The 14,503-nt window shown below is 52.1% G+C and overlaps 2 protein-coding genes across 2 annotated transcripts; one reads left to right on the top strand and one right to left on the bottom strand.

Moving 5' to 3' along the window:
• Nucleotides 1–370: 370 nt before the first annotated feature.
• GNB3 (G protein subunit beta 3) lies at nucleotides 371–10,964 on the top strand. The gene is made up of 10 exons (XM_085068564.1): nucleotides 371–584; nucleotides 5,203–5,304; nucleotides 5,836–5,874; nucleotides 6,032–6,138; nucleotides 6,250–6,313; nucleotides 6,428–6,590; nucleotides 6,691–6,757; nucleotides 7,659–7,860; nucleotides 8,976–9,192; nucleotides 9,982–10,964. Exons 2-10 carry the CDS (start codon nucleotides 5,248–5,250, stop codon nucleotides 10,086–10,088), a joined length of 1,023 nt encoding a protein of 340 aa, XP_084924690.1. The 5' UTR covers nucleotides 371–584; nucleotides 5,203–5,247; the 3' UTR covers nucleotides 10,089–10,964.
• Nucleotides 10,965–11,661: 697 nt separating this feature from the next.
• CDCA3 (cell division cycle associated 3) lies at nucleotides 11,662–14,405 on the bottom strand. The gene is made up of 5 exons (XM_085068616.1): nucleotides 14,050–14,405; nucleotides 13,844–13,973; nucleotides 13,545–13,754; nucleotides 12,469–12,590; nucleotides 11,662–12,066 (listed from the first exon to the last, which is right to left on the bottom strand). The coding sequence occupies exons 1-5, from the start codon at nucleotides 14,161–14,163 to the stop codon at nucleotides 11,926–11,928; spliced, it is 717 nt and encodes a 238-aa protein (XP_084924742.1). The 5' UTR covers nucleotides 14,164–14,405; the 3' UTR covers nucleotides 11,662–11,925.
• Between the last annotated feature and the right edge of the window lie 98 nt (nucleotides 14,406–14,503).

Genomic DNA, 14,503 nt, shown 5'->3' with positions numbered 1-14,503 from the left:
GCAGGGCCTCTGTGGTGGCATCATCCCTCTTTCTGCCCTGCCCAGGACACATGTGGCATGCTCTCCGTGGGAAAACAGGAATTCCTGTGACTATGAGGTACAGCAAGCCCTGCCCTGGTGGCTGATAATCCTAGCCTGTTCTGGCTAATCTTCACTTTATTAGTTTGTTGCTGATATAAACAGAGGGAGTCAAATCCGCCTGGGATGCTTTCCTTCCCTTCAGGAGCGGTGTGCTACTCTCTCTTTTCACCCCTCCCCATCCACCTGCTTTGCATTACGTCCCAATCCGATTTCCCCAAGTCTCTGGTGTCTGATTTAATTTGCCTGACGCTGCTCCTGGAATCAGCCCTCCCCCAACCCCTCCCGTCCACAGCCTTCCAGCTCCCCATGGGGAGATCAGTCCTGGGAGAGGCTGAGGAGCAGAGAGGGAGCAAGGGACTGGCTGGGTGCACGAACGGGACTGACTGGAGACTGCATAGGTACAAGGGGCTTCTGGGCAGCGAGGAGCCATTGTCAGCAAGGGAGGCAGGCTGTGAGGGTTCCATCCAGAGGGGACTGCAACCCACCTTGCTCTACAGATCCCGGTAAGTTTGCCGCCTTGTGATGCCCGAGGTCACCTTGGTGAATCTGGCTTTTGGGACCCTGAGTTCCTTGGAGTGATTCTGTGGGGAGTCTTTGAACAAGGGCTCATCCCATCAGAGGATGAGGCAGGGTAAGATCAGGGTGGGAAAGGAGTTGGTCTTAGCACTGGAGTGTCTTTGCAGTGATGGGGGGTTTTGCTCTGGGATGGGGTTTCTTGCTCTCCCCTTGGCAGGTAAATCTCAGCGGTTGCCAGACTGGAGCGGGAGGGTAACACCTTCCCTGAGGGACTTGGCACTCACTGCCCATAAACAGCCCTGCACTCCCAGTGTGCCCTGTGCACACCTCTTTGCAACTGGCCGCTGTCCTGGGTGGGGAAGGAGCCCTCAGAAAGCAAGGAGCAGAGCAGGGTAATTTTACCCTGACCTTTGATCTCCATCACAGGAGAGAGGGATCATCTCTGTATCCGGCTCTGCAAGGAGCCCAGGGTCACCAGGGCGAGCCTGCGAAGCTAGTCAGGGATTACACAGAGACCCAGGGACGCTGCCTATTAGTACTGAGTCCTTCTTCTTGCACCTTTCCCTTTTCCATTTGCAGCCCTCTCCCAACGCTCCACAGAAGGACCACTCCTTCCCCAGTGTGGGGGAAGCTACCCACGAATAGATAATAAGGGGTTTCACCTTCTCTTTTCCCCCTACCCATTACTTGCACCCTGATCCATACCAGGGAGTGATGCAGGTGACTCGGAGGGACAGCCCCTGGGGAGCGAGCTGGGCTCCCTCCATAGCATGGTGCAAGGGATATGGCCACTGCTCTGAAAAGTCAGGGTGTGGCAGCAAAATGCAGAAGATGGATGATTCCAGATTCCCCTCCGTCTTGCACCACAGTAGAGGCATTCGATCTGCTATGACCAGACTCCTAAGGACTCAGGATAGGTTTGGTTGCTCAGACAGGAATGCTGCAGCAGGAAATTTGTTAGAAAAGGCAGGAGGGTAAAGAAGTGTCATGTTGGATGGCAGAAGAAACAAAATGTGACTTCAAAAGCCAAGAGCTGTGATCTGGATAAGCACAGCTAAGGCAGAGCTCAGAGCAGGGCTGGCATGAACTGGCCAAGCCCAGGCTCTGTTTGGCTGTGCTGTGCTCCTCGGTGCTGCTTGCAGGAGGCACAACGCCAAAACAGTGCTGGTGCCAAGGTCCTCCTGTCAGTAGCTGTGCTGAGGGTGATGAATTGCTTTTTTTAAAGGTAGCCAAGCACTTGTTTCCTCTACTGCTTAGCATTTACCTGAAAGAGCCCTTACTTCCAGAAATTACCTAGTGTGCACCATTTAGAAGCCTTTCCCACTAAAACCAGCCTGGGCAACCACCACGAGCAACTGTGAGCTGATCCTTAGATCCGCAAGAAATGTGTATCCCTAAGGTCCTGCTGGTCGAAGCAGGAACATGCCTTGGCCAAATTCCAAACTCCATTCCCCTTTCCTGTGTTCTTCCCCCATTCGGTTCCTCCCATTTCCTGTCCTAAATTTACATGACCATAACGAGCTGCTCTTTTGCACACCTGCCCTGGTCCTCCTGGGAGGCAGCTGCACTACACTGGGGACTGGGTAACTCACTCTCCACAAATTGCACTGGGACGTGATGGATGGAGGCGACAGGCAAAAATGGAGCTATTATTATCACTCATCTGTGGCTCCTTGTCCTTCTGAGGCTGAGAACAATTCATTTAGAGAACTTCATTTAGAGTGTTCCCTCAGAGGGATTTAAAGGTTCGGACAGAGTCCTGAGCTGCACCTTCTCTATATTTAGCCCTTTTTATCCGTCCTCGACATCCTGCCCCTGCCGTTTGATCTGCCTACGGCTCTGAAAGCCCCTCATCTGGCTGTGCAGCTTTACAGAGCAGTGAACTGGCATCCCTGTGCTAGTGTCAGAGTTGAGAAACACCCAGAGAAGGGAAGAGAGTGGTGAAAAAGCCAGAGCAAGGAAGACTCGGATCCAATGGGTAATGAGGAGGACATGTACAGCCAGCACCACCTGGAGCAAAAATTGGAGAGAAGGCAAAACAAGGTTCCCATCTCTGTGCAGGTCTGGGTGGGCAAAACCAAAAGTCTACAAAGACAAATTAGGGCAGGTAGATGGACAGTGATCTCAGATAGCCAAAGGTGTACGAAGTAACAGCCTGAAGAACTTGGGAACCAAGGAGCCAAGCAAAGGAGGCTGGAAGGAGAGAGTCAGAGGGAAGAAGTTACCTAGCAGAAAAAGGCAATCCAATGCTTAGAATTGATAGATCAGTCCTAAGGAGCACTGGGAAAGGGAAAGTGTGGGCCACAATGGTAGGGCTGGCTTCACAGAGTGGCTGAAAGTTCAGGTGTGCCACTTGGTGTGCTGTAGGCCATGACAAGAGCTGGGTGGAGTCTTGCAGTCTGACTGTACACTGAAACTGAGGGGCAAACACCACAGGATAATGAGGATGTGCAGCCTCTGACTGAAAGCTGTGAGGCCTTCCCCAGCATCTCCTTACTCAGTCAGTCAGCTGAGAGGTGAACTGGAATGCCAGCCCTTTCCCAAAGGAGGGGAAGTGTATGAAGGTGAACTTTCATGGCCAGGATCACTCAGTGAGGTGCAGCTGTGCATCCTTGCTGGGAGGAGCCCCCTCATCGCTGCTCTGTTGGAAGGAGAGAGGAAAAACCATTGGAAAAGGCCCAGCTCAGATGCTGCACTGTTCCTATCCTTCAGTGTATGGCCTTCCCCAGGCCATGGCTGTGGCAAGTTCCTCTGGGCACTGACAGTGCAATTCCAGGCTGCCCTCCTGCTCCCTCACCATGTGCTGGGGCCTGCAGCCATATCCAGTGCATGGGCAGGGAAGAGTCAGCAGTGCTGTGGCTCTGTCCAGCCCTGCAGGCAGCAGGCACAAGTTTCTCTCTGCAAAGTATACCCTGAAATAGCGTCCTGCTGGGATAGTCTCCCAGGATCTAGGGGAAACCTGTATCTCCTTGTGTTTCCTACACTCAAAACCATGCCTCAGGAATCATTGAACAAGAGAAAACTCACTGTGCCTGGAGGATCAAAGAAAAGCTGTGGAGACATGCAGGGGAAGAAATTCTTAAGGGGAAGAAATTCTTTAGGGAAAGAAATTCTTAAGGGAAACTCAAAGAGCTCTATCAAGCAGCAAACAAAGGTAGGACTTGAGGGCTGTCTGGATGTGCTTGCCCACAGCAAGAGAGCAAGCCTGGCATGGAAGCACCCAGAGACTCACTGGCCAGAGAAAATGAGGCCTTCAGGCAACAGGCCAGAGGGGGATGGAGGTGATGTGACCCACAGGGACTAGGAGAAATTCTGCAGATGCTGCTGGAACATTTCTTGGACAACTCCTGGAGCACATCTGGACACTCACATCTATCAAGGAGAAATGCTGGAGCAATTAAAGATCATGTTTGTCTACAAAAGTGGGAGATGCTAGAATCACTGGTGAAGATTTAAGTGCACGTAACAAGAAAGAGAGAACAAAACAGAGATGTTGTATAATGATACAGTGCACCTGCATCTTGAATATGGATTATAGTTCTGGTTCCCTGCTCTCCCTTCAAAAACATATCATCTCTACTCTGTAAACAACTGAAAAAAGCTCACAGAACAACAGAGGTAATAGGATGTAACAGCTTACACGGGAGGAATGACTAAATTTGCTCTGCAGTCTGGAAAAGAGATAGGTATGACAAAGATGCATAAAATACCAGGTGATGCAGAGGTAAATAGAGACCAGTTATGTGCTGATTCTTCCAGCTCAAAATATAGCTACTGTCAAGTGGAACTAGTGTCACTGGGGAGTGACAGAAGCAGAAACTTCTTTGCAGAGTCTGCCACCCAGCTGTGCAAGTTATCACCATGGGGTGCTGAGGATGCTAAACGTGTCATGGGCACAAAGGCGGTGTGGACAAATGCACAGAAGTCCATCAAGGACTTGCATACAGGAATGCTGTTCCAGCTTTGGACCTAGGGGAAATACCACTATCAGTTTATGTTATTCTTAGATCCTTCTCTAGGCATCCACATTTCTTTTTATTTTGTTATGGTTTGGTGTTTTGTTTGTTTGTTTTTATTTTGCTTTGGGTTTTTGATGTGAAACTAGAAGGAAACCCTGACAGAGCACCCCAACAGCCCCATAAATTTCCTTGGTGGTCAGAGAGTTGGTGGGTCCTGCCTGGTGAGACTTTGCCTAGGACAAAGAGTAGTAAATAGCCAATGGCCTCTCCCCATCATGTTTCCTCCTCCTGGAGCTGAGATGGACAGCTTGGCCATGAACAGGGAGAAGCTGATGAAGAAGACCCAGGGCTTGGAATGATGAGGTTAAAAATGAGAGGACAAGTGTGGCCAGAACCTCAGCAAGAGGCTCTGGGGTTCCTCATGTGTATGTGTAAGCAGAATCCAAGACAAAATGGACCTTTGACCAGGCCCAGTACAATCTTCCCAAATGCCAAAGGCTATGGCCAGACACAGCACAACATAATCGAGCATTCAGCCAAGAAATGATCCCTAAAGCTTTATCAGAGATATTTACATTTCCATAACTGAGCAGTCACACTATGTCCTGTTTAACTCACACCTCTCTCCTTTGATTTGTCTCCCCAGAACCGAGGCTGCCCCACGTGGAGGAGCCACCCCTAGGTCAGAAAGATGGGGGAAATAGAACAGATGAAGCAGGAGGCTGAGCAGCTGAAGAAGCAGATTGCGGTAATGCTGGCAACATTCATGAAACTGCTGAGAGCGTGTCTACCACCCCACCACGTGCCCAAACTTTCCTTCTCAGCCACAAGCTGGAGTTGGCTTTCTCCATCTACATACTTGGAGCCCTCTGCAGCTCTCCACAGCCCTTTAAATGCTAGTGGAGATCTTCACACCGTTGTGGGGGAAGAGTGGTAGAGGAAGGGAGAGAAGAGGGGTCAGGGTCCCAAGAGGATAGTGAATCCCCAGGATCTCCTCTGTCTGAGACAGCTGGCGTTCTGGCAGGTGGGAGGGTCTATGGAAAGGGTGTGGCACAGCAAACTGGATGCTGAGCAAATTTTGGCTCACCTTCCTGACATTTGACTGGTGTCAAGGTACCCTAATCACAGGTCAGGATCCCCTTGGGCTGGCCACAATCCAAATGCAGCAAAGCCACAGTTCCTCCTTCTAGTAGCCCTCAGACTATGGTCCTGAATTTCTCTTGTCATTGCCTTCCCCACATGCTTTTATCTGTCTCATCTGCTCTTGTTTCTTCTCCAGGATGCCCGGAAAGCCTGTGCAGACACAACACTTGCTCAGGTAAGGCACAGGGCTGACTGGGCTGGTGACTATGTGGGGAACTCAAGTAGCACCACTCTGAGGGGGCTTTTCTCCCATCAGGAAGGAGTTAGGAGGCAGAGATGTGGATCCTGGTAGTCCAAGATTAATTCTTTCTCTCCCACCACTCTTTCTTCAGATTGTGTCTGGAGTGGAGGTTGTTGGGCGCATCCAGATGCGGACCCGAAGGACCCTGCGGGGACACCTGGCTAAGATCTACGCCTTGCACTGGTCCACAGACTCCAAGTGAGTGAGCTGCTGGTGGTCTGCTGGGTGCAGGGCAGCACAGGGGTGTGAGGGGCAGGAAGGCTCTGATGGGAAGAGAGCTACTAACATGATCTTGTTCCTCTCTCACAGACTTATGGTCAGTGCCTCACAAGACGGGAAACTGATTGTGTGGGACACATACACAACTAATAAGGTAGGAGTCAGGTGGCTGCAAACCAGGATGCTGGAGTGGGTCCCCTCGGAGCTGGTGCCCTTGACCTGTTCTCTCTGCTGCCAACAGTCCTGACACAATTTCTTGTCCTCCCAGGTTCATGCCATCCCTTTGCGTTCCTCCTGGGTCATGACCTGTGCCTATGCCCCCTCTGGCAATTTTGTGGCCTGTGGAGGCCTTGACAACGTGTGCTCCATCTACAGCCTCAAGTCTCGTGAAGGCAACGTCAAAGTGAGCAGGGAGCTCTCAGCCCATACAGGTGTGTGCACTGCCTGCCTGCAACTGGGTGCCTCCTGCTTCCAAACTTCACCCTTCTATCCCTGCCCCTTTTCTCATATTTGCTTGTTCCCGCTTCCCAGGATACCTCTCCTGCTGCCGATTTCTTGATGACAACAATATTGTGACTAGCTCTGGAGATACCACATGGTGAGTGCTATCTCCTGCATCCTAGTGACGTGACCTCTGCTCTTAGCACAGCAACAAATGCAGTTCTGCTCTGCAGCAGTCCACTAAGGAAGAATTGCTCCTACGTGGGGAGGCCACACAGAGCACCTTCAGAAGCCCCATCCATTCTTCCTCCCTTGGCAGAACAGTTGTTTCTTTTCCCAGCTGAGGCCAGGTCAAGCAGTAGGGACCATGTTCTCACGAAGAACAGTGGCATTTTTACCAGGAGAGAAAATGTTTTCATTTTATATGGAGTACACATATGTTCTTCTCTTCTCAAGCCTTGCCCAGTGTGCAAGGGATACCTGCAGAGACAGTGCCTGGATCCTTTGGTTCCTGGTTCTCAGGGCTCACTCTACTGTGCCTCTGAACAGTGCTGAGTCTTTATTCACCCCACCACATGCCAACACCTGCTTTGGCAAGAGGAAGAACCTCTTGACTAAGGACAAGTGGCATTTCCATCAGAGATCAGGGTCACACAGGGTGTGTTCGCCTGGCTGTGGTGTGGGATCCCACTGAACAAGAGCTTTGCATCTTACAAGCATGGGCACAACAGACCTTTTTCAGCTGTTTGCTATTTTTTGCTGTTTGTGTCCCTCTTACCTCCTCTCAATATTCCCTTCAGCTGTTGCACTTTTGGGAATGTGACAAACCTCACACACCCCCAGCCTTGTCTAACTCTGCTTTGGCAAAGCTATTGCCAGCAACAGCTGTAACAATACCTCCTGTTGTATACAGCTGACTCCAGGGATATTCTCACCCATTTTTCTGTGATGTAGCCCTTCTTTTGTTTGTGAGTGGGACAGCTCTTCAGCCCAGCTGTAGGTCTGTTCTGCCTGGGTTGTCTCTGAGATGTTCTCTCCTCTCCCCTCCCCTCCCACAGTGCGCTCTGGGACATTGAGACAGGGCAGCAGAAGACTGTGTTCTTGGGCCACACTGGAGACTGTATGAGCTTGGCTGTCTCCCCAGACTTCAAGCTCTTTGTCTCTGGGGCTTGTGACGCTACTGCCAAACTGTGGGACGTGCGGGAGGGCTCCTGCCGCCAGACCTTCGGAGGGCACGAGTCCGACATCAACGCCATCTCCGTATGTATGCTGTCTGCACGGTGGTGGGAAGGCATGGGAAATGGGGGAGTGGACCAGCTCCAAAACAGCCTTGGGACAAGGTTGAAAGAAACTGTCACAGTTATATGGGTAACAAGGGTCTCAGACCTTGGCCCCATGATCCAGCCTGAAGCAGGGAGGGCCCAAGTTCACTGAAGTTTGGAGGCTGGCTCTTCCCAGGCACCAAAGTATCCAAGTCTTGGACAGGCAGCCCACCATAGTCTGTGGAGCTCAGCACCCTGACACAGGTGCTGGTTCAGCTCTGCTCACAGCAGCTGTTGGGAACTGTGGTTCAGGCATGCTTCTGCAGCCTTGGTGCAAGACACAAGTGAGGCAGCAGGAATACCTCACTCAGCTGAGGTCAGCTCCAGACAGAAGAGCTGGGGATTTGGGATCAAAGGGAGATCATCTGAAGATTAAATTTTCATAGGAGCAGTTCAGACATTTGGGAGGAAGCGTCTCCCTCTGAGCCATAGAGATGGCAGGACAAGAAACACGTCAGACTAACCCTTGTAGCTAACCAATTGAGCCTGCCAGCTTCCTGCAGAATCTGTTGCTCAAACCACCCTCCACTGACTTCAATTAGTAAAGCCTTTCTCAATTGTCCTATGGCTACCTTGCCAGCCACATGGTTTTCTGCCATACCTGCTCCTGAGGAGCCCTTTTTTTGCTCCTCAGAGCAAGGTCATGGAAAACGAGCATGTATGAGAAGGTTGGGATATGAGGATCAGACAGAGGAAGGCTCTCATAGCCAGAATTAATTCCAGACCTCAGCTGGGGGATAATGAGTGGACACTTGTGAAGCCCCAACCTAATAGCTGGAGTTAAAATAATCCTTCCTCCAGCACCGAGATGTCTTGCAATAGCTCTAGCCTCCAGGCCATTTGTTTTCTTGGAGTGGAAGGTGCTTATTAAGCAGTACAAGATGTATCAGTCTCCCCCTTCAACAGACTCAACTTTTATGATCCAGTGTCTAGTCCCACCAGGTTCTCCTGCCTCCATGGCTTCCCGGTGGTTAGCAGGGAGATGACGAATTGAGGAATTCCATCAGGATCTGAGGAAAAACCTCATTAAAACGTGCTGTGTGCCCTCCCCAGTTCTTCCCTAACGGCGAAGCCATCTGCACTGGCTCCGACGATGCCACCTGCCGCCTCTTCGACCTGCGGGCAGACCAGGAGCTCATCGTGTACTCCCACGAGACCATCATCTGTGGGATCACCTCCGTCGCCCTCTCCCGCAGCGGGCGCCTCTTGCTCGCTGGCTATGACGACTTCAACTGCAACATCTGGGACTCCCTGAAAGCAGAGCGTGTGGGTGAGTGGCTCCTGGAGGTCTCTCGTTCATGGCAAGGAAAAGGCACTTATTTTTTCTGAACGGAACACATTCTATACTGAGTGAAACCCAACACAACTCCCTCACGCTTAGGGAGCACACCAGAACTAGAAAAGCTCTCACTGATGTAGAAGAGCTACTGTTTTTAATGTCAGGGAAGTCAAGCCTTTAAACAACTTTGTTTCAAGGGGACAAGTAGGTTCCTATTAGCTAAAACTGCTCACAACCACGAGTAGAATTTCCTACTTTCTCCCACTCTGCCGTTTGCCAGTTCCAGGTACTCACAGTGCCACTTGGTGGCCAGGCACCAAGCCAAGCATGCACCTGGGCTTCCATCCAACATCTTTGGGTACTCTGTGATGCTTACACACAGAATACACAACATTTTTCTTTCAGATGTGGCTCCTGCCCTCTGAACATTTATGAATCATAGCCCACCAACAGCACTGCTGTTTCTCAGCCTTACCAAGGACCCCGTCCTATCTTAGTCCTACCATCACTCCGGGGTGAAAGCAGTTGTGTGAGCATTCAGCTGGCCACACCTTCCTGAGAACTCTGGCCAGTCTGGTGTGTGGTGGTTATACAGCATGCACAAAAGTTTTGCACGTTTGCTCTCTTAGCCACGTACTGACTGTAACAGTTTGTACAGGAGCAGACAGGGCCATACATGGGGTGTAGGCACAGCCTGCGCTGCGTGTCCTCAGCAGGGTCAACCCCATCACCTCTCACAGGCCCCCTTCACCCCCTGACCTCCCTTCTTTCCTGCCACAGGAATCCTTTCTGGCCACGACAACAGAGTGAGCTGCCTGGGGGTGACAGCAGATGGCATGGCTGTTGCCACTGGCTCCTGGGACAGCTTCCTCAAGATTTGGAACTGAGGACGGCAGCAGAGAGGGGAAGAGCAGCAGAAGCACGGCCCACAGCCAGAGCCCATGCAAACAGCATCACCAGATGAGCACAACAGAAACGCCTACCTACCACTCTCGCTTGTCTCTAGACACAGGTCACTTGTAGGAGCCTCCCAGAGCGAAAGGGAAAGGGGAGATCGGGGAGGAGAAGCAGGGGGAGCTGGAGAGCAGGAGCACACACACACTGGCCCTTCTCTCCACCTCTAAACAGCCCCAGCAGTTTCCAGCCTTGTGCAGGCTTGAAGACCTGCAAAATACTGTTCTTTACATCTCAGGACTTTACAGCACGATTCACACACCCTGCACCTTCGTTTAAACACCTCTACCCACAGATACTCATCCTCCTCCTTCAGAGGACCCTTCATGCAACACCCACCCCAAGCTAAGCTCTCTCCCCAATTTAACTCTACCTAGCTTCTCAGTGCAGCTGTCCTATATCCCTGCAGACAGCCCCAGAGACACACTGGGTTTGAGATTTCTATGGCACCACCTCAAACAAAAAGCTAGCATAAATTTGGCTCATTTCCATGGGGGAAGACTTAGCTCAAATCTTATCTATGCATAAAGGGGGGAAAGGCAGCCTGCAGACCTGCCACAATACCAGGGAATATATTTATTCTTTTCTTAGTTCAAGTCTTATCTATGCATAAATGGCAGAAAGGTAGCTCTCAAGACCTGCCAGAATATCAGGGAATATTATATTTATTCTTATTTATTGTCTGCTTCTTGCTGTTCCTTCCCTCTTTGCCTCACTCCTGCATTGTGTGGTGACCCTATCTAACCAGTAGCCCTCAGCCCATGTTTTCAAGTCTGTTTAGATCTTCATAGCCCAGGCAAATAAAGAAAGCTCACAGAAGCACTGCAGGCTGTGTTCTTTCCAGCATTGCAATTACCTATTGCAAGCCTAACTCCGTTCCAGAGAATACTGCCTGCTGATCTCAACCACTCAACACCTCAGAGTCCCGAGGGTAGGGTGTTCCTCACATGGTGCAGTTGAGAAGAGGCTGAAGTTGGGATAGCGAGTTGAAAGTGCATCCTTTCAAACCTTGGATATTTTAGCTCAGTTACAGGACACAGCCACTTTATTCAGCTCCTATTCCACTTGCTGGCTCTGAGCAACATCCTGGGGGATCCCATGGCTAGGGAGAGCTGGAGACCAACAAGGTTTAGTAACTAATCACCAGCAGGTCAATATTAATGGACAATACCATCTCATGTTTTTTTGGTTCTCACCCTTGTGACAGACTCCTGCAATAGGTTACAGTGCTTTGCACACCTCAGGTTCAGGTCAGTGTAGGAGCAGTACAGCTCCAGAGAAGACCCTGTTTATACATCAGTCTCCTGCACTGAGCTGCAGCTTCTCAGCCCATGCTGTTGTACAGGGATTCAAGGCCACACCCTTCAGCACGCCGCAGGCAGGGGACAGGGCGGTCTCCAGGCTAATGGAACGCTGAACTATTTGTTCCAGAACCCTTGTCACAAAGAAAATATTGTGCTAAGTAAGCAGGGGACGTCTGCTGTCCTATCAGGACATATAGTCAGCAAAGGTTGAACACAAATTTATTTACTGGAGATAGAAACTCTATGGAAAAATCAATACAGCTGATATACAAGAGAAGAGACAAAGTCTGTGCTGAACATAAAACATGATAAGCTAGGAAGGGGAGGGAGAGATCTTTCCCCAAAAAAGATAGGTGAGAAATGTGACCACTGCTCTGGAGTTTCAGTCTATTGCAGGATTTCTCCCTGCTAGAAAACTCTCAAAACATAGGAGCAAATTACAGCAAGATCTTGAAAACAGAACTCCCTAGTTCTCCACAAAAGGACACTGTTGGTTCTCTTTGTTCAAGTCACTCCAAGCACAGTTCCCAGATTTAAGGCTCCTGCTCAGATCCACTGTCACTTCCTTCTTCTCCCCAAGGTTCTCTCCCAACACATGCCTCTTGCCCTAGAGAAATAAAAAACCCAAACACAGAGTGTAAAGCACAAGTTAATTGAGGGTTAGATAATTCTCTGTGGAATATGTAGCCTATTTTCAGCCATTCAGCTTGGGCTCTCTTGCAACAATGTACAAGAGTGACAGGACCTTTTTCTACAGCCTAAAGAGAAAGAATGCACTGAAATTGGCAATATCGTGGTAAGGCTAAAGACAGATATTGAACGAGACTTGGAGGCATTTAGGGACAAGACTGACCCACTGAAAAACATTTATGAAGTCACTAGGCTCTACAGGCCTTGGAAACAACAAGTCTAAACTTGTAGGGGCCCTACAAGATACAGAAATTGAAGGATTTGGTTTTTTTTTTTTTTTCCCAATCTCCCTCCCTCAGTACGACCCATGAAGCTTTACCTGGCGAGGGGCAGGAGCACTGGGAGAATTATCATCTTGTAAAATGCTGAGGGGAGAGCGGCCAGTTCCTCCAGACGTCACCATGAATTTGTTGTTAGGCTTGTGTCTTACGGGCTTGCTCACTAGTTGACAGAAGGAAACACATCAGTGCACCATGATAAGGCTTGAAGGTCCTGGATTTTAAATGCCTCCTGGCCTTTATGATCCAGCTTGCTTGCCTGTATAGCAAAAACTTACCCAAGGGCTTCAAGGCAAAGGGATCACGGGGAGGTTGAATTTGGAAGGGAGCTCCAGGACCTGCTTCAGCAGGGCCACTAGAGCCCATTGTCCAGGAGTCTCTTGGATATCTCAAAGAATAGAGATTCTGCAATCTGCTCCAATGCTTTGTCACCGTCACAGTGGAAAAAAAAAGTGTGTTTCCTGATATTCAGGAGCTTCCTGTGTTCTATTCTCTCCCCATTGGCTCTGGCCCATCACTGGGCACCACTGAAAAGAGCCTGGCTCTCCCTTCCTTATATCTATATATGTATATATACACCATTCAGGTATTTGTATCTATTCATAAGATACCCCCTAAGCATTTTCCTCTCCAGGCTGAACAGTCCCAGTTCTCAGCTGCTCCTCCTAGGAGAGATGCTCAGCACAGAGCTTTCTGAAGCACAGTGTGTATCAAAGTCTCTCAGCACCCCTCAGCCTTACCACAGAGATGTGCTTCCCACCCTTGCTCCCCAGCTCTGCCCGAGGAGAAACTGAAAGGTCCCTCTGAATAGGTCTCCACAGCCACAAACCCATCTCAGAGAGGGGAAGAGCTGTCATATGCCACTTCATTTTGACTTTCAACTCTGAACAGAAATCGGTTCGACAGCACAAGAGCTCCCAAAGGGGTCTCCCGGCTGCAGAGTCCCCAGGCGGTGGGACACGGTCGAACTGAGGGATAGGGACAGGCTCTGTCCCAGAGCAAGCCTGCACAAGACACCCGAACCAGAGGTTGCCGAGAGCCCCGACTCGCTCGGAGCCCTGGCTCTGCGCAGCTCTGCGGCCACACGGAGCCCTGTCACCCCGCGCCGAGCACTTACCCGAGGAGAAGCCGTGCCCGGCAGGGCGAGCGGGCCGGGCCGGGGCCGTGCTGGGAGAGGGCAGCCTCTCCGCCTCTCCGCCCGCGGGCAGCGAGCTCCGCCGGGCCGGCTCCTCGGCGGGGCCCGGAGCTCCCGGAGGCGCCGGCTCCAGGGCCACGGGCTCGGCCCCGAACGCCTCGCTCAGCTGCTTCACCAGGCAGTCCACGCTGTCTGCCGGGGACAGAGGGGGACGGGGTGAGCCGCTGAGTCGAGCAGCCCCTCAGCACGCCCACTCCCGCACCCACGGCGGCCTCACTCACCACTCGACACAGCTCTCATGGGCGTGCGGGAGATGCCGGGCGTGGGCGACCGAGGGTCCCGCTCCTGGCCAGGGCCCGCCGGCGGCTCGGCGGGGCTGGGCTGCGGGCTGCCCGCCGGGGAACTCACCACCTGCGGAGATGGCAGCCGTGGGGGCGGCAGGCCGGAGCCGCACAGGGGGGAGCGGCGGTGGCAGGAGGGCGCCTACCTCGATGGGAGTGCGCAGGATGCCGGCGGTGGGGGAGCGGGGGTCGCTGACGTGCGCCAGGTGCTTGTTGCGGGGTGCATCCGGAGTGGCGGGGACGCTGCCGGAGACCCCCATGGCGGCGGCGGCCGCACTGCGCCCCGGCCGGGTCAGACGCGCCGTTCAAATCTCCCGCGCGCCGGGCGGTGCCGCCGCCCATTGGCCGCTCCTCGGGGGCGGGGCTAGAGGCGCCGCGCCCATCTCCCCGCCCCTCCAGCCCGTCGGCTCCGCAGTCCCCGCCCGTCACGTCCCGCCTCGCCCCGCTGTCAATCTTCGGGGACAGACCCGCCCCCTCACCCTCACTGCGTCACTATTGGTCGAGAAGAACGGCACCGCCTCCCGTGATGGCCGGAGGGCGGCTGCGATTGGGCCAGACAGCGGGTCGGCACCGCGAGCCCGCCCTTCAGCCTCGCTGCCG

Source organism: Lichenostomus cassidix, chromosome 1 (assembly GCF_008360975.1).
Source record: "Lichenostomus cassidix isolate B80296 chromosome 1, HeHo_3.0, whole genome shotgun sequence".
Taxonomy (NCBI): Eukaryota; Metazoa; Chordata; class Aves; order Passeriformes; family Meliphagidae; genus Lichenostomus; species Lichenostomus cassidix.
The sequence above is the reverse complement of the archived record's forward strand: the minus strand, read 5'-3'. Positions and strand labels throughout refer to the sequence as shown.

Coding starts and splice junctions, on each gene's coding strand:
- CDCA3 (XM_085068616.1), bottom strand. CDS start 14,163: ATGGGGGTCTCCGGCAGCGTCCCCGCCACTCCGGATGCACCCCGCAAC. Junction 13,974..14,049: donor TCCTGCGCACTCCCATCGAG/GTAGGCGCCCTC, acceptor CCATCTCCGCAG/GTGGTGAGTTCCCCGGCGGG. Junction 13,755..13,843: donor CATGAGAGCTGTGTCGAGTG/GTGAGTGAGGCC, acceptor TGTCCCCGGCAG/ACAGCGTGGACTGCCTGGTG.
- GNB3 (XM_085068564.1), top strand. CDS start 5,248: ATGGGGGAAATAGAACAGATGAAGCAGGAGGCTGAGCAGCTGAAGAAG. Junction 5,875..6,031: donor CAGACACAACACTTGCTCAG/GTAAGGCACAGG, acceptor CTCTTTCTTCAG/ATTGTGTCTGGAGTGGAGGT. Junction 6,139..6,249: donor CACTGGTCCACAGACTCCAA/GTGAGTGAGCTG, acceptor CCTCTCTCACAG/ACTTATGGTCAGTGCCTCAC.